At 36.4% G+C, this 22,775-nt stretch overlaps 1 protein-coding gene across 5 annotated transcripts in view; it reads left to right on the top strand.

The window, feature by feature from the left end:
* The window catches only part of LOC124382710 (LIM domain containing preferred translocation partner in lipoma), a 199,930-nt gene that overhangs the window by 115,185 nt on the left and 61,970 nt on the right, over window positions 1-22,775 (top strand). For all 5 annotated transcript variants that reach the window (XM_046844903.1, XM_046844928.1, XM_046844912.1 and 2 more), the window contains one exon: window positions 7,180-7,302. In XM_046844903.1, coding sequence (XP_046700859.1) covers window positions 7,180-7,302 — 123 coding nt within the window. The remainder of the gene's footprint in view (window positions 1-7,179; window positions 7,303-22,775) is intronic.

Consider the following 22,775-nt stretch of genomic DNA (forward strand, 5'->3'; position numbering starts at 1 on the left):
TTTATTTTTAACGTTTTAAAGTTTTCTGTTTTGTCAATAAAACGTGTAGTACAATGGAAGAATATAAATAATCCTATTTATAGTATCATAGAGTTCAATGACTAATACGGTTATTCAAGCTATAAACTATACAGCCATATGCTTGTAATATCAGTGATCTCTCATGAGAGACATGAAGCTGGTCCTTATTTTTCAAAACGTTTTCCCATTTGGGCTGTAGCTGACCTACTGGCAAAGTGAGGATATTATGTAGCACTTAGTTTGCTTAAAATAAAAACCTAAGTGTTATGTTAAATGCTAAATTAGGAATAAAGATCTGTGTCAGAGGCATTTTTTCCCATGTGCCCTAGTTTGGGCATCTCTGGCCTATACAGTATGTGGATCTACATACAGTAAATGTGGCAGAGTTTGTTTATGCCATGGTGGTCTGGGAAACTCCATCATGTCACTGGGAAGGAATTCAACCACAAATGACCAAATCGAGTTTTTTGTTTTTCATGATTCGATTAAAGTATTTGATAGTATCTTTATGATACTTCTGTGCCATCACATCATCAATGTTAATCTCAAAACAGAGATTAAAACCTTCACAATCTGTACAGATGACAAGAGACAAAAAAAGGTTTAATTGTGTACATTAAAAATAATAAATGTATTCAACTAATCAAGCAATTTTTTCCCCAACTATGTTAGCTTGAGCATTTCCGGATCTAGTATATATAATTAAGAAGGGTGTGATGTTACACATGCATATATTATACACAAGTTAATGTTAATGAGCACATTCTATTGATACCATGAAAATCTTATTAAAACCCTCGAATGCCAGGCAATGTATAAAGTTGTAACATGTTTCACATGTTTAGAAAAAACATTTTTAACACAGTTAATAAGGCAAATTTATTTTGCAAAGTGATTACAGAGTTGCACAGAAGCTGCCTTTACACACACTCCCTACTCGTTCGCTTTCATATCTCCATGGCCTTATTGTATTTCCCTTTATCTAATGTCTGTAATGCTGTTTGCAGCTGTTGTAACTGGGTTATTTTACAGCGTATTACATTTCTAATCGTTTATCATGGTTTGCGTTTGCCGGTAAACACAACTGCTTCACAGTTAATTGCCTTGTTTGTTGCTTCGCTCTGCTTCATTAAAGTCATGAACTGAAACTGCTGATAGCAGAGACACAGCTCAGATCACAAGCAGTTTTTTGAAAACAACTCGAACTCACATCCCAGTTGCAGGACTTCTAATAAATGAAAATGAGTTTGCTGGATTAATGCTGCAGTAGGCCCAAACCCTGCTTCCACTCTCTAAACTTAAACCACTCATGACTTGACTTTACACACCACTACTGTCAGTTTTTGGGGTCCTAATCACATTTGCACAAATGTTTTTCACAGTACTGTTCAGCGTTGTCACTACTTATTAACACTGAATATGAAGGCAGCAGTGATCGTGAAAGCACACCCAGAGTTAGCACCATGTCATGATCTGATAGAGGTCTCTGATATCATATTCGATACGATGTTAATAGCTGTATATAAGGAATCCTGGCGTCTTTCTAGCATGAGACATGATCATGTGAGGATTTGGAAACCTCTGCCATTTTAAAAGTCCTTACATGGGTCAAAAATTCACAAAATCATAAATATCTTAAAAAAAACAGTTTGTATGAGTGCTTTGATATCATGTGATCTGGTTGCTTGGAAAAATAAATAACCAAGTAATTTAATAATACATGGTGAACTAACAATTAAAACTAAACATTTGTTTCCTCAACATTGGTCAACTATGATATGGTGTTATTTCCTAGATTTCCCAGATTTCCTTTTTACATTTATCTTTGTTTGTTTAAACGCAGAGGTAACTGTGTCGTGTTAACGTGTAAGTTAAGTCACAGCTTTTGTTTGCTCGGTTGTGTCAGGGCTTTCACATATCTGCATCTTTCTCATTCATCTATGAACGCTCATTCAAATTCAAATCAAATTCAAATTTTATGCATCACATACACATACATACAGAGTACGACATGCAGTGAAATGCTTTATACGACTGTCCAGCATTCAAGTACAAAAAGAATAGAATTTCAGGATATTATTATTATTATTATTATTATTTTTAAATAAACCATTTTTCATTCATTCTTCTTGTAAAAATTATAGATAGATCAGATCTTGGTTGATGTCTGTGGTCCATCAGGTGATATGATTTAGAAAAACCATCTTGCTCTGTAATTACTGACTTGACATGACTCACTCCACCATCTACTTAAGCATAGCTAAACCAAAACACAGACAGGACAATAAACTAGCAGGTTGTGTTACCTGTTTGGCTACCAGGTTAATATGAAAATAAGCAGAAAGAGTAAGAAGTTTGCCTTCAGTATTAAGAATGGGTTACATGTGTTAAACCTTCAAGGAAGCTTTTGAAGAAAGACCATTTCAGACATTTGACCTTGCTGTGACCATGGCCCTATTTGTATTTATTTAAGAATCAGGTGAGTTCATTTCCTGGTTCAAATGATCATTCCATAAAATGCCTTACAAACATCGAAACACGTTCTTAAGATGGTGGAGGAAAGTGTGGAAGGCTGTTAGTTCAAGAGTTCAAGGTCAGTTTGAGGTTATAATAATGCTGAAGTGACACTGTTCAGCTCTTAACCTAGTAAGTGTAAAAGTAAAATATTGGAGAAAATGCTCAAGCCCTCAGATTTTGTAGTTTATAGTATAACCTACTTATGCTGTTCTTTTATTAGGAAGCATATCGTATAGCAGTGCTGTGGAGGTGAACCCTCGCTGAGTGTACTTTGTGTTTTAACAAGCGACCTTTCTGAGTTCAGTACAGTACAGTGTGTTTTGAGAATTACAGAAATCCAGGTGTGGATTTAGATCCGTAATGAGCATGAGGTGACAGTGGCATGAAAAACACACTGTAGCGCCAATTTCTGGGTGACAGTGCAATTGCAGGCCATTGCTCTTGTACAACTGTATAGAGTAAAGATAAACCTCCTCTTGTCTCATCTCTTCTCCCCTTTTTTCCCCCTCTTTTCCATCTCTCTTCTCCTCACCTTCTCATATTATATTTTCTTTTCTCCTTGCTTTTCGTCTTTTATCCTCTCACCTTTTCTTCTTACCTCTCCTCTTCTAATATCTAATATATTTTACCCCTTTTCTTCACCTCCTGTCTTTTTCTACAACCCCAATTCCAAAAATGTTTAGACACTGTGCAAAATGTAAATAAAAACAGAATGCAATTATTTGCAAATCTTATTAAAACATATTCTATTCACAATTATAATTTAAAAAAAAAACATTTTAAATGCTTAAACTGAGAAAATGTAAAATTTTTAGGAAAATAAAAGGTAATTTTCAATTTAATGGCTGCAACAGGTCTCCAAAAAGTTGGGACAGCATCATGTTTACCACTGTGTAACATCATGTGTGCTGTCCATATACATGAGGGAACTGCAGAGACCAGTTGCTGTAGTCTAGGTGGAGGAATGTTGTCCCATATGTGTCTGATACAGGATTCTAACTGCTCAACAGTTCTGGGTCTCCTTTGTTGTATTTTCCGTTTCATGATTCGAAAATGTTTTCAAATGGTGAAAGGTCCAGACTGTAGCCAGTCCAGATCAGCACCTGGACTCTTATTTTAGGAAGCCATGCTATTTTAATTAATAGATGCAGTATGTAGTTAGCATTGTCTTCCTCAAATATGCAAGGCTGTCCCTGAAAATGACGTTTTCTGGATGGAAGCATTTGTTGCTCTAAAACCTGTATATACCTTTCAGCATTGATGAAGCTTTTCTAAATGTGCAGGCTACCCATTCCACAGGCACTAATGCACTCCGATAACATCAGCAATGCGGCTTTTTGAACTGAACTCTGGTAACAAGCCGGATGGTCCCTATCCTCTTTAGTCCGTTGGATATGGAGTACATGGTTTCCAAAACATAACAGTTTTTCAGTTTGCCTCAGTACATTATAAATGGCATTCTGTGGTATGTTAATGCATGCCTCCTTCTTGGCATGAGATTTAACCTGCATTTTTTATTGACATGGCAAACTGTGTTCACAGTCTTTCACAGATTGGTGAAGCTCTGCACATCTTTATTTCCCAGCAATTTATTACGCAGATTTTACCTCTCACTACACCAAGATACACTATTTATACCAAATCATCTTACTGATCTACTGTCAATTAACCTCATTCGTTGCAAAATGCTTTTCCATTTACTTTTTTTTCCCCCAGACTTTTGTTGCACCATCTCAACTTTTTTAGAACGTGTTGCAGCCATCAAATTTAAAATAACCTAAAAATGGTATATACGCTCAGTTTAAACATTTTATGTTTTCTATGTTCTATTGTGAATTAAATATGGACTTATGAGATTTGCAAAACACTGATTTCTGTTTTATTTACATTTTACGCCGTCTCATCATTTTTGCAATTGGTGTTGTACAGTAATCCCCCGTTTATCGTGATGGTTACGTTCCAAAACCGCCCGCGATAATCGAAAAACCACAAACGGCGGACGCTACCCCAAAAATTACGAAATGTATGTATACAGTACTGCACTGTATTAACATTTTACTTTATTTTATAATTAATAATGAAATAATAAATACATTTCATTATTTTAACATAAAATTAGTTATATGGCAAATGCAATTCCGCGACAAACCAGGGGTGTGAGATTCGAACTACAGTAAAGCGGGGGATTACTGTATTATAGTTGGGGCTTCTCTTCTCTTCTCTTCTCTTCTCTTCTCTTCTCTTCTCTTCTCTTCTCGTGTCTTCTTCTAATAGGCACAGGACACAGATTTGTAGGACTACCAGCAGCAGGTCTCGGGTGGAATAATGAGGTATCCAGACAAGAGAATATAAAGAAAATCAAAGTTGAAAAATGAGGCATAATGTGTTTTTGGGGAAATGCAAATTTAACATCTTCTGCTGAATGATCTATCTTGTTAGTTCACCTTCTAAGAGTACAGCTCATCTGTTAATCTGTGTTAATTATTGTCTCTCCCTTTATTCGAGATGAAAAGCGCTACAGAGCACAAAAGGGGAAATGAATTCATTTTAATCTGTTCTTTCTGCAAATAGAAGTTGTTTGTCACATGCCAGCTCGCACACGTGTTGGTTTTTTTTTAGTAGTAAAGTGCTGGACCACATGAGCTACAGCTTTCTCCTGTTCGAATTCTCCACATGCTTCATGAAAATAAAGGAGGAAAAGGGATGTTGACTTATTTCTGTGCCTAAGCAGAACTAACAAGAGGAAGAGGTCAAAGTGCAGAGGGAAATTTGAATACGCAAGCCCCACCACAAGCCAAATTCTATTGTTTTCCTGTAACTTCATGCACACTAGTCAGATGTGCAGGCGCATGCAAATATCGAATGTAGATTCTCGGCACGAAGGTTCTCCATCCTTTTTTCTGCACTAAGAATCTTTACACTTGGCCATTTTATTTAATCTTAGCTTCCTGGCCGACTTGCATAGTCTGTTCTGTTGTATCTTTTCTGAGCCTGAGCTGTTTTTTTGACTCTACTGCTGTTATGAAGCCGATTGCCGAAGTGTTAATTATGTAATTCGCATAGCACTCAAGCATGCTCTGTGCTGGAGAACAGGATCCTCAATTCACCTCCAAACCTCGATTCTGCAACAATAAAATATCTGACAAATTGGTCATTATTGACCTGTTAATGGTGTAACCATGAATCACACCTCCGTTTCCATAGGAACATACCTCCAGATGAGAGGAGCCCAGTCTTTTCCTATTATATGCTTCTAAACAGTGTTGCTTCCTATCATTCTGATTGCTGGCACACACTGAATGTAGTCTGATGTTATAATTGGATGTATGTGCAGCAGAATGCTGCATATTTTTGCACTTTCAGTACATTGTGCACATCTTCCCTTTCCTTTCTTTACCTGATTCTCGGTTTTGGGTTTTGTTTCCTTTTCCTGTTTAGATAGAGCTTTTCAGCGGTTAGTGTGTTTATATAAAGTGTGTTTATTTAAGATGCTGTCGTTAAAGCAGAGCGTTTCTTTACCTTCTGTGCTGACTTTTTTCCTCTGTTCTTTTTTCCTCTCCTCTATCATCTTTACTAATCTCCTCAACACTCGTTTTTTCCCTCCTGCTTCCGCAAATGGCGGAAGAGAGAACTCTTCCCTCATTTTTCTTGTCTTTTCTTCTCTTGTCCCTTCACATCTCTTCTTTTATCTTCTCATCTTCTCTACTTTTGTGTTTACTTTTCTCTTTTCCTCTTTCACCCTCTCTTATCCTCACCTCTCTTCTTTTCTCCTCTCAACTTGCTGCTTCTTCTCTTCTCTCCATTCTTTCCGATTGTTTTTTTTTGCCTGTCTCCTACCTTTCTTCTTTTCGCTTCTTTCCTTCATTCCTTCATTCATTCATTCATTCATCCTGCACATGTGCAGAGGGCAATAGTCAGAATCTGTTGCTTATCCACGCACTTCAGATGAACTATTTTTCCTCTCATGTAAATTGGAAACCATTATGATTTCCAACGCACTTTTATGCATGTATCATTTTATTCCTAATAAATGTAGCATCCGACAGTAACAAAAGTGTGAAGATTCACCCACTTTCACTGTTGCATAAATGCAGACTAGACCTTGAATACCATTTGTTTAAGATATAAATTCTGAATGCACCCTTTTTTTTTTTTTTTTTTTTTAGAATAAGCCAGTGGAATTGTCTGCATTAAGGCTATGATTTTTTATTAGACTTCTTTAACAAAGCTCAAACCCAAATTATTTAATTAATTTCACATAAAAATCACAGCAAAAAGCGTTTCTGTAAAAAGCGTTTCTGTAAACGATGAAATTGAGGATTATTGTTTGTTTGTTTTTCTTTGTTTTCATGCTAAAGCAAGCCACTAGCTTGTTCAATGTGGATAAAATCTTTCGAGTTTCCCGAAAAAGAAATAACACCAAAACATGTGGTTGATCTACACAACCTGAAAATATCACATTCGTCTGCATGATACAAAAAACAAATCTCACTTTCTCAATTTAAATTCTTTTGTAGTAGAATGTTCTTGTCGTATGCCACGTTTCCTTGCAGGTCACGCGTTTTTACACGTGATGTTACAGGTTATTTATTTTTGCCATGTTTTACCATTTTCACATGCACCGTGTTTATTATCTTATAGATCAAAGGGCCAGAGAAGACCCTGGAGGAGAGACGCTCAAGCCTAGATGCCGAGATCGACTCACTGACCAGCATTCTTGCCGATCTGGAGAGCAGCTCGCCGTATAAGAGTCGCTCAACACAGGTGACGTATACACACAAGGAGTCTTGTAAAGTGCCTGCGTAATGCTGCTTAAAGAGATGACAGGGAGACGGCGACAAAGAGTGCTTTCTATCATCTGACAGGAAACAATATGATCTGCATGAGCCACAAAATAAATTGTGTGATGTAGTAAATAATAATAGGAGGTGCTACAAACACTAGTCCTGAGTCAATCAGTTGAACTAGGAATAAGGAAAGCGAACTATTCAGCAACAATAGGAATAATAATATTAATAATCACAATAATAAACACTTGCAGGAATCATCAGTCACCGTAAAACCTGGCAGCCCTTAAAATAAAGATCAAATGTAGACATCGGCGAATAGGCAAAACGAGGCAAAACGGGGGGGATTTCCATTTGAATAATTACTCAAGTCTTTACACACAGGCCTTTTATTTGTCTCACACCTTCATATCCACCCACTCCTGTAACGTTTTTTTGCATCATTTTTTGTGAGTCACATCTGTTTTGAATTTTATACGGGGGAATAATGTCTCTGTCCATTAATATTTAAACGTTCTCTTTCCATTTCTGACCTTTCTTTCTCTCTCTCTGGTCCGATAAACCGTCAGCTAAATCACTCACATAAATGCATGCGATTGGATAAACCACCAACAGAGGATTTGGCACAGAGGTTCATGCTTAAAAAATGTGTAAAACTGTGCCCCTCATTAGTTAATCAGCTCTATTACAGTGCTTGGTTTGTTCCGGTCAGAATATTTTGCTGGGTCTGTGTCTGGCTTTGGAACCTGTGGCCATGGAGGTTGTTGTTTTAGCGCTTTTCACAATGGATATTGACTCAAAGCAGCTTTACAGAATTAAAGAATTCAAGTGAATTATGTGTATTAATCACTGATGAGCAGCCATAGTGACTGTGGCAAGGAAAAACTCCCTCGATGTTATGAGGAAGAAACCTTGAGAGGAACCAGACTAAAAAAGCGGAACCCATCCTCATTTGGGTGATATCAAGAGTGTGATTATAAGTCTTAAAAACAATACAAAACACCGGAGAGTGAGAACCACCCTGAGCACCGGAGTGATTATGAGTAATGTCCTTTCTACAGTCTTATACGGTCAGTTAACGTCGTGGAACCATTAGCTGCTGAGCAACTCATAAAATAGATCAACATTTGAGATCATCATAGATCCAACACCAGCTTCTACATGCCAGAGCCTTTAAACACTCAAAAAGGTTGAATGTCTAAACTCCACATGCAGTGGGATCCCAAGGATGCTGGAACGTCTCTAGACGGTTCGGGATGTATGCAGAGCCGGCATCTACTCTTAGAAGTAATCTTCACGAGGTGGGACATGACTGGGGCTGGCCCAACCCCAGGATGCCTCGGGATGGGAAGAGAAAGAAAAGCAGTGGAGAGGAATTAGCATAGCTGCTGTTCATGATATTAACAGGCACAAGTTGATGTGCGTTTGATCAGCTGTACTGGAGCACAAGGTTATGAGATGTGATGTGTGTTATGTGTAGGACTCGATAAAAAGATAAGTTTTTAATCTACACTTAAACTGGGTGAGTGTGTCTGAGCCCCGAACACTGTCAGAAAGAATATTCCAAAGTTTAGGAGCTAAATGTGAGAATGCTCTACCACCTTTAGTGGATTTTGCTATTCTAATAACTACTACAAGTCCGGAATTTGGAGATCTGAAAGAGCGTGACAGATTGTAAGGTGTAAGAAAACTGGATAGACACATGGGAACTAAACCGCTTTAGGATTACGTAAGTGGCATTAGTTTGTCGTTGATTCAAGATTTAACAGGTAGTCAGTGTAGGGATGATAGGATTGGGGTTATATGGTCATATTTTCTTGACCTTGTGAGAACTCTGCTGCAATCTGGACAAATTGTAGCTTGTTTGTTAATGATGCACTTAGTAATGCATTACAGTAGTCCAGAATGGAGGTCATGAACGCATGGACGAGCTTCTCTGCATCCGATATAACGTTTCTTAGCTTAGCAATATTTCTAAGGTGGAAGAAGGCTGTTTTTATATTATGGGTGATATGATTTTTTAAAAGACAAGTTGTTGTCTAAAATAACTCCCAGGTCTTTTACTATTGAACTAGTAGTTACAATTTATGTACAGTCACCATGGCTGCTCATCAGGGATAATTGCACACCATTCACCTCAACTCTTAAAATTCTGTAAAGCTGCTTTTTAGACAATGTCTGTTGTGAAAAGCGCTATAGAAATAAACTTGACTTAACTGCTCTGTACTATATTTCATGCACTCTATACTTAGAATACTTTAGGGGTTCAACTTAGAGCACTTTAAGGGAAGGGTGATCCTCTGCTGTATGGTTTCCTGGTATAAATTCTTAGAGTAAATAAAAAAAGATTGGTTGCGTTACAGTATGTAAGGACAATTAATCTCTCATACACAGGCAGTTTCTTGTGTAACCCTGTGTACTACACACACACACACACACACACACACACACACACATACCTCTGTTTAGAATTTGTATAAGTGACTTTACATAAGAAAGTTGTCAAAGTTCAATACACCCCAAACTACTTTATACACTATATAGACTAAAGTGCTGGGACACATGATTTTTCTAGATTTCCAGCATGTCATACTGTTTTTTTTTTTTCTTCTTCTTTTTTTTCTTTTCACAAACTCTTACCACAAAGTCAGAGACACACAAAACTATAGGATGTCTTTAAATTTAGTATGATTTACATTTTCCCTTCACTCGAGCTGTGAGATTCGATCTTGTTCCAGTATGACAAAACCCCTGATCAATAAGCAAACTCCATGAAGATGTGCTTTACATGGAATAGAATGGAAGATCATCTCCACAAGCACAATTTGGTGAAACATCTTCCTAGAAGAGCAGAGGATATTATAACATCTAATGAGGACTAAATGTGGCATGTGCATGGAATATTTGGTCTGTATAGTGTATAAGAATATAGAGCCTGAATGTATTTTTCATGAAGAGAGGTTTTGTATTTAAATGCTGTGTCTAATATAAAAATGTTTGCACAGACAAATAGTCTCCAACTCGGTCAGTTCGATTGTCAGATCGGTGAAATCCACCAATCAATTAATCGATCCACTACAAAGTTCATTGAGGTTAGGGAACTACACATACAAAGCCACTCATGTTTTTGTAAGTATATCAGTCATTTCTCATTTTTGGAAAGTGTTATGAGTCTAAAATTATAATGACCCATATCATTAATAGACGTTAAATGAAGTTTAGAGACCGCTCAAGTTGAAGCCTAGGGCACTTTGCTAAATAGTTCGACACAATGAATGTAGGCCATTGCATTTAGAGTCATTTGGAACAACTGACTCCCACCTGTTAGATTGATGAGATTTACCCACAGAAGTGAAGCTTTCGCTGAACTGATTTGCAGGTTTATTTATTTATTTTTTCTTAAGCATAAAAGCAGTTCTTATTTGTGTGTGTCTTCAGGTCTTTTTTAATTAGCTGCTCTCAGGAGGCCTCTAAATAAAACCAGACATATCTACTGATCAGTAATGAGTGTTTAGTCTGCAAATTGAAAAAAGAGAGAAATAAAAGACATTTGTAAATGTTCTAAATTAAGCTATTTTATCAAAACACTTGTCTAATTTCACATTATAGTAAACATCAGTGTTGGAATTGACGAGCAGGAACTATTTGTTTTTAATCAGCTAGGAAATTGTCATGCAGGTTGGTCAAATTATATTTTTCAAGCTGAGATCAATGCAAGGGCTGAATCTGAGATTGATTACTGTGTGTGTGTGTGTGTGTGTGTGTGTGTGTGTGTGTGTGTGTGTGTGTGTGTGTGTGTGTGTGTGTGTTTGCAAGATCCGTTGTATCTATGGGGTTCCTTTTGGCTTTCTGTTTTCCTCCCAAAACCTCCCAAAAAACATGCCCCTACAGTATGTGGACTAGTGAATTGCAATTGCACCTATGTGTAACGCTGTATTCTTACTTCAGTGTACCTTGGAAGTGGGAATTGCATCATTTTTAACATTGAGCTATAACAGGAAAAAAAAATACAGAAACTCCCAAGTTTAATAGCAACAAGCTAGACCGCTAACTGCGGTGAGTGGTGTGTATTTTTCTAGTCAAAAGCGCAGACTGTGTAGTGAAGGTTTCAAGCTTACAAAGATAATATATCTGTAAATGGTTTGATTCGAAGCGAGTAAATGTTGTGTAACTCATTTAAAGGTAAAAAGCACTACTTTGTTTACTCTTGATGCCGTGAGAAGCCAATGGGGTTGAGGAGACAAGTGCTGAGTTTCTGATTGAGAATTTAGAATTATTTTTTCGACGTTCTCCGAGATCGAAATTCCCAGTTTTAGTCGAGCAGCATTAATTGTGTGTGTTCATGATTAGGACCATTAACTCTGCCTTAGGGATGCTCATATTTTTTCTATTAATGAAATATTGCTATTATAAAAATAAAATAAATGATATGCAAGATCTTACATACTGCAGTGTTTAAAAAAAAAAAAAATAGTTATAAATAAAATATTGCTATTATAATAATTAAATAAATTATATGCACAATGTTTAATATAGGAAAAAAAAATTTATAAATGATTATTCTATATAATAATAATAATAATAATAATAATAATAATAATAATGATATTATAATAACATAATGATAATATATTATTTCATAAAAATTTGTTTAAGACGAAATATAAAAGTTTTTATTATTTTAATTATTTTTTAATTATTTTCAAAAAAGAATTACAATACAAAGAAGTAATGAATATATAAATGATTAAAGTAAAGACCTAATACAGTCCATGTGCTCCAATGTTAATCAAGAGACAGCCGATGCATGTTTTCACAGCTCAGAGTGTTAGTGTGTGATTAGTAGGTGTCAGGGTCAGCCGCACTCGGTCTTGAAGATTTTTCTAGTGATACTTTACCCTGTTAACAGTCTCTGAGGATTCTCTTATTTGGGTGGTTCTGAACAAGTATCAGGGAAAGAGTCTGAAGTTTCTTTGCTAGCTGCTGAGGTCAATGGTGAGGAAATGTTCTTCAGGCCATAAGCACAGCAGAAATTATATTGTGCAGTAAAATGTGCAGTTTAGTCAATTTGGCCGAGTGGTTTCTTGCACTGCAGTGTCACATCCGGCCTGTTTGATAAGCAAGAAGCTGTCATAACTCTAGGCAATGATTCAGCTGTTATAAGACACCTTGAAGCACACTGACACACACACACACACACACACACACACACACACACACATAGAGCTGATAATTAGGTTGTACTGACTTGGGTATACCTCATCCAGCTCTTTCATATATATGCATGAAATGCTGTAAAGTAAGAATTCTTTCAAAAAATAAGTGTCTGTAGTCACTTTTATCAATTAGCAAAATGTAAAACAAATAAACAGAAGAAAAATGCAAATCAATATTTGGTAGGACTACCCTAAACAGCATCTTCTTCTTCATGCTGTTTGAAGTACACTTGCACACCTTGGTGGAAAGGTTCTTTCAAACATTTCGAACAACTAATCACAGCTCTTCTGTGGCTGTAGGGTGCCTCAAATTCTCCTTTTTCTTCATGTCATTTCATACAGACTCAAGGATGTTGAGATCAGGGCTCTGTGGGGCTAAGCCATCACATTCCAGGACTTATTGTTCTTCTCTATGCTCAAAATAGTTCTTAATGACTTTGGCTGTATGTTTTGGGTTATTGTCTTGCTGCTTGGCTTTTCCTTACTTAGTTTTAAACCTCCTTCACAGCATATGGAATTAATGATCATTATCCCCTGCTTTGGATAACTGGTAAATTATAAACCTGATTCTGTTTAAACAAAATCCCCGACTTTGTGCAAGTGTAAAAATTGAAGGACAAAGTGTAGTCACAACACATATTGATTTGATTTACATTTATTCTGTCCACTACTTTTATTTTTACAAATTGATCAAAAAAGTCAGTTTTCTAATTTACAGTATACTAAAGGCTTTTAACATGGTTGAGCTCAGAGCTCTACAGCAGGCCACTCAAGATCTTTCGCTATACCTCATGTAAACAATATCTTTATGAAGCTCTTTCTATACACAGGGGTATTGTCATGAAACAGGTTTAGGTCTTCTAGTTCAAGTGAAGAGAAAATTTTATTCTACCACATTTAAAGACGTCCTATACGGTGCCTCTGACTTTATGGTTACAGTTTGGAGAAGAACTGGATGGAAAAGTTATATGTAGTTCTTATCCAAACTATTTCTTTCTTTCTGAATATTATTTCATTTATTAGTCTTAGGTAATGAGTAGAATTGACCATAAATCTCAGTTTATGAATTGTTACTATAAAAACAGTAATTTATAAGCAATCCTGCTAAAGAAAAATAATTCTGGCCAAACAGATTCAAGCATTCAGCCAAGCTGTGGTACACATTTCATTATCGTAATTCTTGTTGGGCAAAAAAACACTTATCTGACTTTAGAGAAATTGTCATGCAAGATTTGTTTGTCCAAATTGGGTCAGCTTTTACGAAGGCTGATTTGTGTGAACGCGAGATGAAGTGCCTTTGCTCGGTTACATGTTATTGTGTGGTGATTGGTGGTTGTTTGTTGTTGTTGACATTAGCAAGCCAGTCAATGTCAAGGATGATGCGTCGCTTTAGTTTCAGATCACTCCGAGGCGCTGCCCTTGAAAAGAGCTGCAACTGCTTATTTGTGCATGCAAATGATGCCACATATGAAACGGCACAATCAAAGCGGCAGCTCTTAAAAGGAATGAAAATTAAACTCTTCGAGTTGTGTTGATGTTTTCACGGGGCTTAAAGCAGAACGCTTAAGAGTTTTGAAGCACATCCTGTTTTTCTCCAGTTCCATTTGATTCAGACTAAACCACAGAGGTTTGTACGTGCTTACTGTGTGATACATTACAGGAGACTGTGAAGGTCATGGTGCACGTAGCTCTTTCCTGCTTACTGCAGGTCAGCTTTAGTTCCTGAATGCAAGCCATTGATACATTTATTAGAAATCCACACAGGGGGCTGAGGGTGCACTAGTAAAGCCACTGCTTCAACACCAGGCCTGCTCAAAAAAAGATATATTTATAAAGTTATTACAAAATGTGTGGTGGAAGTAGGTTAATGTACTTACGATTATAAGAAAATAAATAAATAAATAATAGCAGGTCATCCCTGAGCTAATCTAAACTCTTAATAAACTCCTTCAATTACAGTCATGAACACTGGCCTGAGATCAAGAAAACCCGAGTGTAATGAGACTGTGATGACCTCGCTTAACAGCGTGAACAGTCTCATTTAAATCTATTCATTGAGCTCAAATGCAGTGTTTGTGTATAATTAAAGGGTACCAATGCATTCAAGAGGTATTAAATTACACTAAAAGAGATTGTACCCATAATAAGTGGCTTCTTTTAGATTTCCTAGTGTGACATTAAGACGACAAATAAAAATTAAAGATCTACTTTGACGTCCACACAATAGGACCCAGAGTAGCTTTAAACAGATTCTGGACTGGGGTTTGATTCTGTATGTTGGTATTGTTTGTTTTGAAGCAGGACGTTATATCATCATGTTTAACTGCTTGACTGCTAACAAAAAATAATAATTCAAGACCTCTGCGTATGAATTCTTTTTAATCAGCTAGCTAAATGCAGAGAGCAAATCTGAAATGAATGAGAGCATTTTACTTCTTAAGGAACCCTGATAGTGAATAACAATGGAATAAGTCTCAGTCTTATTTGTGAGAATAAAGTTCCCCAAGTTGGTAAAACAACTCTGGAAAGTATCTGTCATGACCACAACGAATTTTCACCTCAGAATTAATATGGTTCAACAAGCTACTACTATAGAGCAGGACCCCTCATCAGGGGATGGACATGTAGGATTTGTTAAGCTAAATTAAAAAGAGATCTTTTTTTGCAGATAATATTTTACTACTGGTGATCATGACATTAAGCTACCGAAACAAAAGTTTTGAAACAGTTGTTTCAGTAAAACCTGGTGGTATTTTTATTAAACTCCATCTTACATGTTTGTGTTTTGAATATTTATTAGGAAAATGCTGTTCCAAAACAGCTTCCAATATTTGTTCTGATATTTATGTCCACATGAAATGCACTCGTTGAGAGCCATTTTCCTCTTTTTCTCTTTCCCTCTTTTCACTTCATGAATGATGACTCTCATCAATCTATAGGCAGAGGTTTTGCGAATTACTATAATTACGTTTTTTTTTTTTTTTTTTTGTGACAGTTTTGGCTTTTGTATGATTTGTTTTTATGACTTGATATAGCTTGGTTTGACATGTAAATGGTTTCAGGTTTCTGTTTTGATGATGTAACGCAATCATCAACCCCCATGTTTCTTGGCTTTGTTTGATTGTTTTTTTTCTTCCTCTGCTTCTCTCTCCCGCACACAAACTCTGGCTTTCATGCCCACCCACGTTTCCATTCAGTAAGCCGCTACTGTTTTCCCCAAAAATCATAAACTGTTTAGGAAAAGTGTAAAGGAGCCGAGCACAAAAGAGCCTCTCATCAGCCTGCTGAGAGGAATACAGGGAAAATTTCAGCTGAAAAATTAAGTCTTTCTGGGGCTCGCTTCTCTTTCACAGAGAAGACGGCGGACACAAATTGCTATTACAACTGAGGCCTTCTCTTACTATCAAACACCACCATTTATCCATATCATCCCCACTATTACTTTAACAAGCAGTTCCGTTTACTTATAGAATTCTGATTTATGTGGATCATTTATGAAATTCATTCCTGTGTTGTTTTACATTTAAAAAGTCTTTGTTGTTGTTTGTTTCACTCAACAATTAAATTGGTATAAATTGTCTCAAAGCAGAAAACAATTGACTTTCTTAGGGCCGTATTAGAAAATCACTAATTAATTTTTTTTTTTTTTTTTTAACATTGATTGTGAAGTGATTTCTATATAAGCAAAACACAGGGAAAGATCTCTGTTTAATTTTCAGCTTTAAACAATCTTGATTTGAATAGGTTTTACAGCCATCAGTGTTCAAATGTAGCCAAAAGTCATATGCAATGGTTCAAAAATGTCAAACAGTAGTGATTGCTTCTTTTGAGTATGGTATTGTAAAAGTAATAAATAAATAACATTTTAAAAACGTGTATAAATAGCCTATTAAGTTCTAATATTTAAAGTACTGTCCAAAGGAATCCATAGTTTTAGTTATAAATCTTTGTCTTTTGCTTGAATTATTCTCTTTAAATAGAGTACTGTTTTGAACACTTTAATATTTACATGAAATGAATAAGAAGAAATGCCTCAGTAATGAATGGCAGCATATAAAATAATGATGCTGCACTGAGGCCCAGAGTATTTTTCTTTTCATTTGTTTGTTTGTCTGCTTATTAATTCATTCCTTCATTCATTAAATCATTGGTAAGAAAATCAATGCTGCTTTAAAATCTTAAAAGATTTTGCATCTTTTTACTGATAATTCTCATTATAAATGTACATTTTATTTCGTCTCTACCACCAGTTGGTTATGGCATTATGTTTTTTCAGTTGTCATTAGGGCTCTCCTTCTGTCTGAGATTCTCGTTGAACATGCGAACAAGTAGGGTGAACATGGTCAAGGTTACAGCAAGGTCAAATGTATGATATGTGTTTGCTTCATTTGCTTGAAAATATACTTTTTAAAGTTTGAAGTACATTTTCAGTTTTTATTTTTCTGTTTAAAGAAGTAAAAAAAGGTCTGAATTTTGCCGTTATCATAGAGAGGAATTCTACTTTTTCGTTTTGGTAAATTAAAAAAATTTAAGTTTATGGTATATCTTTTAGTCAAACAAAGACATTATGGATCCTGCTAAGGTGATTTATTGTTTTTATTTTTTTAATCAGCTTATTTTATTTGCTATTAAATATCCAGATGCAACAAACACGTAGTCAACGACTCTGATGTATGTATATATAACATATTTATTACTTAACTATCACATACCTCGTACTTCTTAAGCACACACAGATATGTGATGGCAAATATATATTATGTGGACAGAAGTATTGGGACACCTGACATTTTCAGCCATATGTGGTTCTTCCCCAAACTGTTACTAAAAAGCTGCAGACACACAAAGGTATTTGATGTCTTAGGATATGGTGGAATAAAATGTTCCCTTCACTTGAACTAGGAGACCCAAATCTGCTCTAAAGCTCTGACCTCATCCTTGTTGAACACCTTTAGGATGAATTGGAACACTGACTGCACCCCAGGTCTCCTTAACCTGAGTCTTATGATCCCAAATCTCCACAGGCACACTGCTGAATGTAGTGGAACATATTCCCAGAAGAGTGGTGTTTTTTATAACAGCGAATGGGGACTAAATGTAAAATGCGATGTTAAAAAACAAAACAAAAAACACTATCTTGTGGTCAGATGTCCACGAAGTTTTATCCATATAATGCTTCTGAATTATTTGATCTGAATGGTAAGTGTAGTACGGAACTTGCTTACTGTGTTTCTAAAGTAAGCAAATAATTAAAGTTTTCCTGAGGATATTACAGAGCCTTCACCCTCAGTCCTCACCAGGAAACTTTTTACCAAGCCAATATCTAGCCATTATGTAATTCATCACCTTTGCTCTCACCAAGAGGCTTTAAAAGTAAATTTAAAAGTCAAACCTTTTAATGGCCAGTCTGTTTGATTTGCACTGAGGGAGTGGTTGGTGTACAGTATTCCAGATGAAATATTGATTCCCCCCCACCCTCCTCATGCAGATTTGCTGTGTTTTCTGCTACACTGTCAGCTTCATTTCTAAAGCTTTATGTGTTTCAAAAGAGTAAAAGTGAGAGTGAAACAAAGACAGAGAGTGTAAACCTCTTAGTTTAGATTAAAAGTGAATGTGTGATCTCATCTGTCACCACTTACTGTCTAGTTGCAGGCCGGACATTTGGAAGCTTGAGTGTTTTTGATGCCAGGTTACGGCTTTGCGATTCTTGATGACCGAGAAATCATGATATTTTGCATTAGAATCAAGATGCATTCATTTGTATCAAATATTCTTTTTGGTATTTAGCAAAGGTGTTGATGACTTCACGTTTTTAAATGCATTGTGTGCAGCTTGTGCTTGGTCCATAGACAACCTGATGGTGTAATGGCAGGTATACAGGTTTTTCCTGTGACGTCAATCAGCGCTTAGTGAATTTGTAAACACACCTGTCTGAAAATATATTTTGTAGATTTTTTCACAAGTTTCGGATCATTCCATACTAAAACATAAAGAAAGCACCATACAGTGCATTTATTATGATTTTTTTTGTGGTCTGCTTAGTGTAGTGAAATGATGGCACACCTTATCAGACAACAAAGTTAGAATGTTTTAACGATGATTGCACAATAAAGTATGTTTTTTTTTTTCCTCTACACAGTTTTAAACTTTGCTCCACTGCAATCTTACAGTATTTGTATCAATTATCACAAATATTTAAGCCTTAAAACAGTAACTACTGTAGATATTCATTCATGATTTGACTATCTTGACCTTTATAACCAGCGGATATTATATAGCTGCTTTTTACACAAAGATTGATCGTGTAAACTTTAACCAAAACTCAACCTGGTGGATCTGGTAATTTATGGCATTTATAGACATTTTTTTTGTTGTTTTTTTCTTTATTTCAGCTGCAAGCCCACAAAACACAGTGTGTTTGAAAGTTCCATACTACCAAGCTACATATTTGTAAATCTGAGCCTTTTTCACCCTACACACAATCCCACAATCCGTCCTTTGCTAAATTTACGGTTGGACGAAATGACCTACTTTACGAAACTATTGACCAAAATAATTGAAAGCTGTTTGAAGAATCTCATACATGCTCTTTACTTGAAAAAAAAATCAGTCTTTGAGAAAATGTCTTGCATTTTTTTTAAACTAGTCCCCTGTTTCCAATTTGTGCTTTGTCACTGACTTGTAATTAAGGAATCCATTTGCTGGCTGGATAGCGTTAGACCAGGGGAAATCTGCTTTGATTGAATTCTCTCAAATTCCATTCTCATCTCACTGTACTGATTTTAGACTTTGCAGGCACAATTGTCGCCAATTTTGACACACACATGCACATAGTTAATTCGGTGCACTTACCCTCTTTTATAATATCCATCATTTACTGCAGCACTGTTGAATCTCCAAATCTAATTGGATTAGAAGGCAAAATTTATGATGATGCTGAATAATAATTACAGCCACAAAGAAAGGTTCTGATGTAGGCTGAGGAGGCCTGGGGTGCTGTCAGCATTCCAATTAATCTCATAGGTGTTCAATTGGGTTGATCCTGGTCTGGGTCTCCTAGTCCAAGTGAAGGTGTTGCTACTGTATGTAATGCTTCGCAGTAACCGTTTGGGAAAGAACCACATATAGCTGGAAATTCAGGGGTCCCAATACTTTTGTTCATATAGTGTAGCTGTAAAATCGCTACTCATAAACTGAGTGGAATTAAAGTCACTACACACATGTTGATGTCTCTGGTCAGTCAGCACTCTTGGTTATCAGTAGTTATCAGTTCTCAGTAGTATACTTGTTTAATAGTATGTAAAACTTGAGATAGTCTTTCTATGTTTTCCAGACTTTCGTTTGGGGTGTGTGTCCATTTACGATTTTACAGTTGGTTCCCTCTTGAGTTTACTTAAAAAAAACAGCATCTGATTTAACCGGCAAAAAAACTGCACCAATCCATGATTTAGAACCTCCACCATTTAAGAAAAGAGCAATTCACACACTCTTCAAACTCTGTGTGCCTGACAAAATATGAGAATCTCATTTCGAGGCTTTCGGGCTTTCTTCCCTCCAATTTTCCCTCATCATGTTGGAAGACGGAAAGCAGAAAGTGTTAGCCTGCTTTAAAGGTGTAGTCAGCAGGGATACTGCTCTCAGACCCTAATCCTGTTGTGTGCAAACGAAATAACAGGAGGATTAATGTTTATGCTCAGTAGCAAGTTTCGGAGAAATATTTCTGACCAACTCGTCATAAGCGTATAGCAGTTAATTAGGCTATATGGCTATAATTAGGAAAATGTCATCCCTTTAGAATTTATAGATTTTTCCAGAACGATTGATTGTGAGCAAAATTAATCAAAGAGATAAAGATAGAGGAGACAGGGATTAAAATAAAGATTAACAGTTATTTGAGTTTGTAAAGCAGGAACCTTGAATGTGCGCTTGTGTATGTAAAGTGCATTTGCCAGGATCATGGAATATCCAGTTATCAGTCACATGGGAACTAACTTGTGCCCTAAACAGCTCTGTGCTTGTAGGTTCTGCATGGTGGTCTTTGATATAAACATTAACATTGGCTCTTGACCCTGTGTCTGCATGATTTTATGCATTGTTCTCCTGCCACATGATTAGCTGAATGGAAAATAAGCAGGTGTACAGATATTGCTATTAAAGTGACCGGAGGGTGTAGTAATGCTAAGGGGGCAAAGTGTGTATAGAAAATGTGATTTAAATTGATTTTGTTAGAGGTTATACTTTACTTGTGTATGCAAGTGGAAAAACAATGCTAGAGACAACACTAAGCACAGTGCAGTGTGATGCAATGGCTTGTGTTTTACATACAGCTGGTGGGGATTGAAGTGCTTGTTAATATAGAAACGTAACCGCTGCATGATACACGTCAAAAAAAGGCTTCAGAAACTAAATGAGTTTGGTGCGAACTGGCTTGAGCAGAGCACAGGGATCGCATAATAACATCGCCTCAGAGTGAAAGTGAGTCAATTAATCAAACATACACTGACAATTTAGAATACAATACAATACAGAAGCCGCTATACAACAAAAAATCCATATATATATTTTTTTTTTTTTTTTTTTCAGCTTTCCAATAGTACTTGAATATGTTTTAGACTTTATGTCTATGGTTTAGAATTAGTTTTATAGTTTATAATTTTAATTTGAAGAGGATTGATTTGCTTTTGAGTCTGGTTTCTCTCTCATGATGTCACCGGGATTTCTCTTTCTGCATTTGTGAATGTACATGTTCAAAGCTGCATCCGCAGAGCTGCTCTGCGACAGTTTCTGTGCTTCAGTCATCTATACATGTAAAAAAAAAACTTGACTTAAAAAATAAGTCCTAGTTTAGTGCCTTATTCATTGCTTTAAATGTGCATAATAGTTTTGTTCAAACTGGAAGCACATATGCCAGGGCTGAAGTGCCTATATTTATTTGTTCCACACCAGGCACTGTTTGTATTGAGGGAAAAAACTTTCAGCAGTTCAATATGATTTTATGTCTTTCTGAACTTTTTTTTTTCTTATAGTAGCAACATTTATTTCAGCATCTGCCTTCAGACACTTTTCAGACTTTACATCTGCCTTCAGATTTTAGCCCTGATTAGGATTGGGTTCTGGCAGCGTTCATTCTGATTTGATTGTATGTTAGAGCTTTGTGTTCCTTTTACACCTTTGATGTCTCGCATTCACAGTCGCACATCCGTCTGAAACAGACAGCTGATGCTTTCTTCGTTTTTTTTGTGTGTGTGTGAAAGAAATCATAGATACTTGGATTGAGAGATAATAATAAAAAATATATAGAAAGAGCGAGAGAGAGAGAGACAGCGTAAAAGAGAGGGAGAGAGAGGACATGAAAGCGTTCTAGACGGAACTTTACTATAGAGGTAGAAAAGAAAACAACTCCCACTCCAATCATCTTTATGAAAGTCTTTGAGGAAAGAATGGCTTTGATGGACAGTGTCATGATTGCAGCCATATGTGTTTCAGTCACAATTACAGCCTCACCGTGACGCCACGGCTCTGCTTATCCGATTCAAAGGAGGCCCATTATTTGAGAGAGAAAATGACGACAGATTCAGATCTAACCACCATTCTCCGGATGAGCACATCAAAGTGTCCTTAATGCCAAACCCTCAATTTCATCCCCACTCTGTGTTTTACCTCGTAGATGGGCCTCGGCTTTTGGCGTGCCGTTTCATTTGCTCGTATTTTTTTCTAGGCTCTCAGGCAAATCAGGTTAAGAGTGGAGAACAGGAACCTGTGAGATGAATGCAAAGGAGTCAAGTGTGATTCAGACAGGTTATTCAGTTTATCTCGATTTAGATGTATCTCAACTGTGAATGAATGGCTGGAAGAGCCACATGAACACAGTGTGACCAAAAAAGCATGCAGGGTCACTGTGAATGGAAGAAATGTGTCTAATCTAATTGGAAGGAACTTCATCATTAAGGCAAGACATTGAAACAGAACACACTGGCATTACAACAAAAGACATCATCAGGTGGAAAGAAATGGAAGGTTTTAGACTGGCCAAATCAGTCATCATATCTCACCATGCATCTTACAGACCAAAGGGAGAACCCCCCAAAAAAACAACAAGAACTGAAAGAAGCTGTGGTACTTTTGCAACCTTGCAACACTTTGGTGATGTCAGTAGGTTTCTACATATGCAACTAAATATTAAGTGTTATTTAATTGAAGATACGTTAATACTTTTGCTAAACAACGATGCCCT

This window comes from Silurus meridionalis, chromosome 1 (genome assembly GCF_014805685.1).
Source record: "Silurus meridionalis isolate SWU-2019-XX chromosome 1, ASM1480568v1, whole genome shotgun sequence".
NCBI classification, from domain to species: Eukaryota; Metazoa; Chordata; class Actinopteri; order Siluriformes; family Siluridae; genus Silurus; species Silurus meridionalis.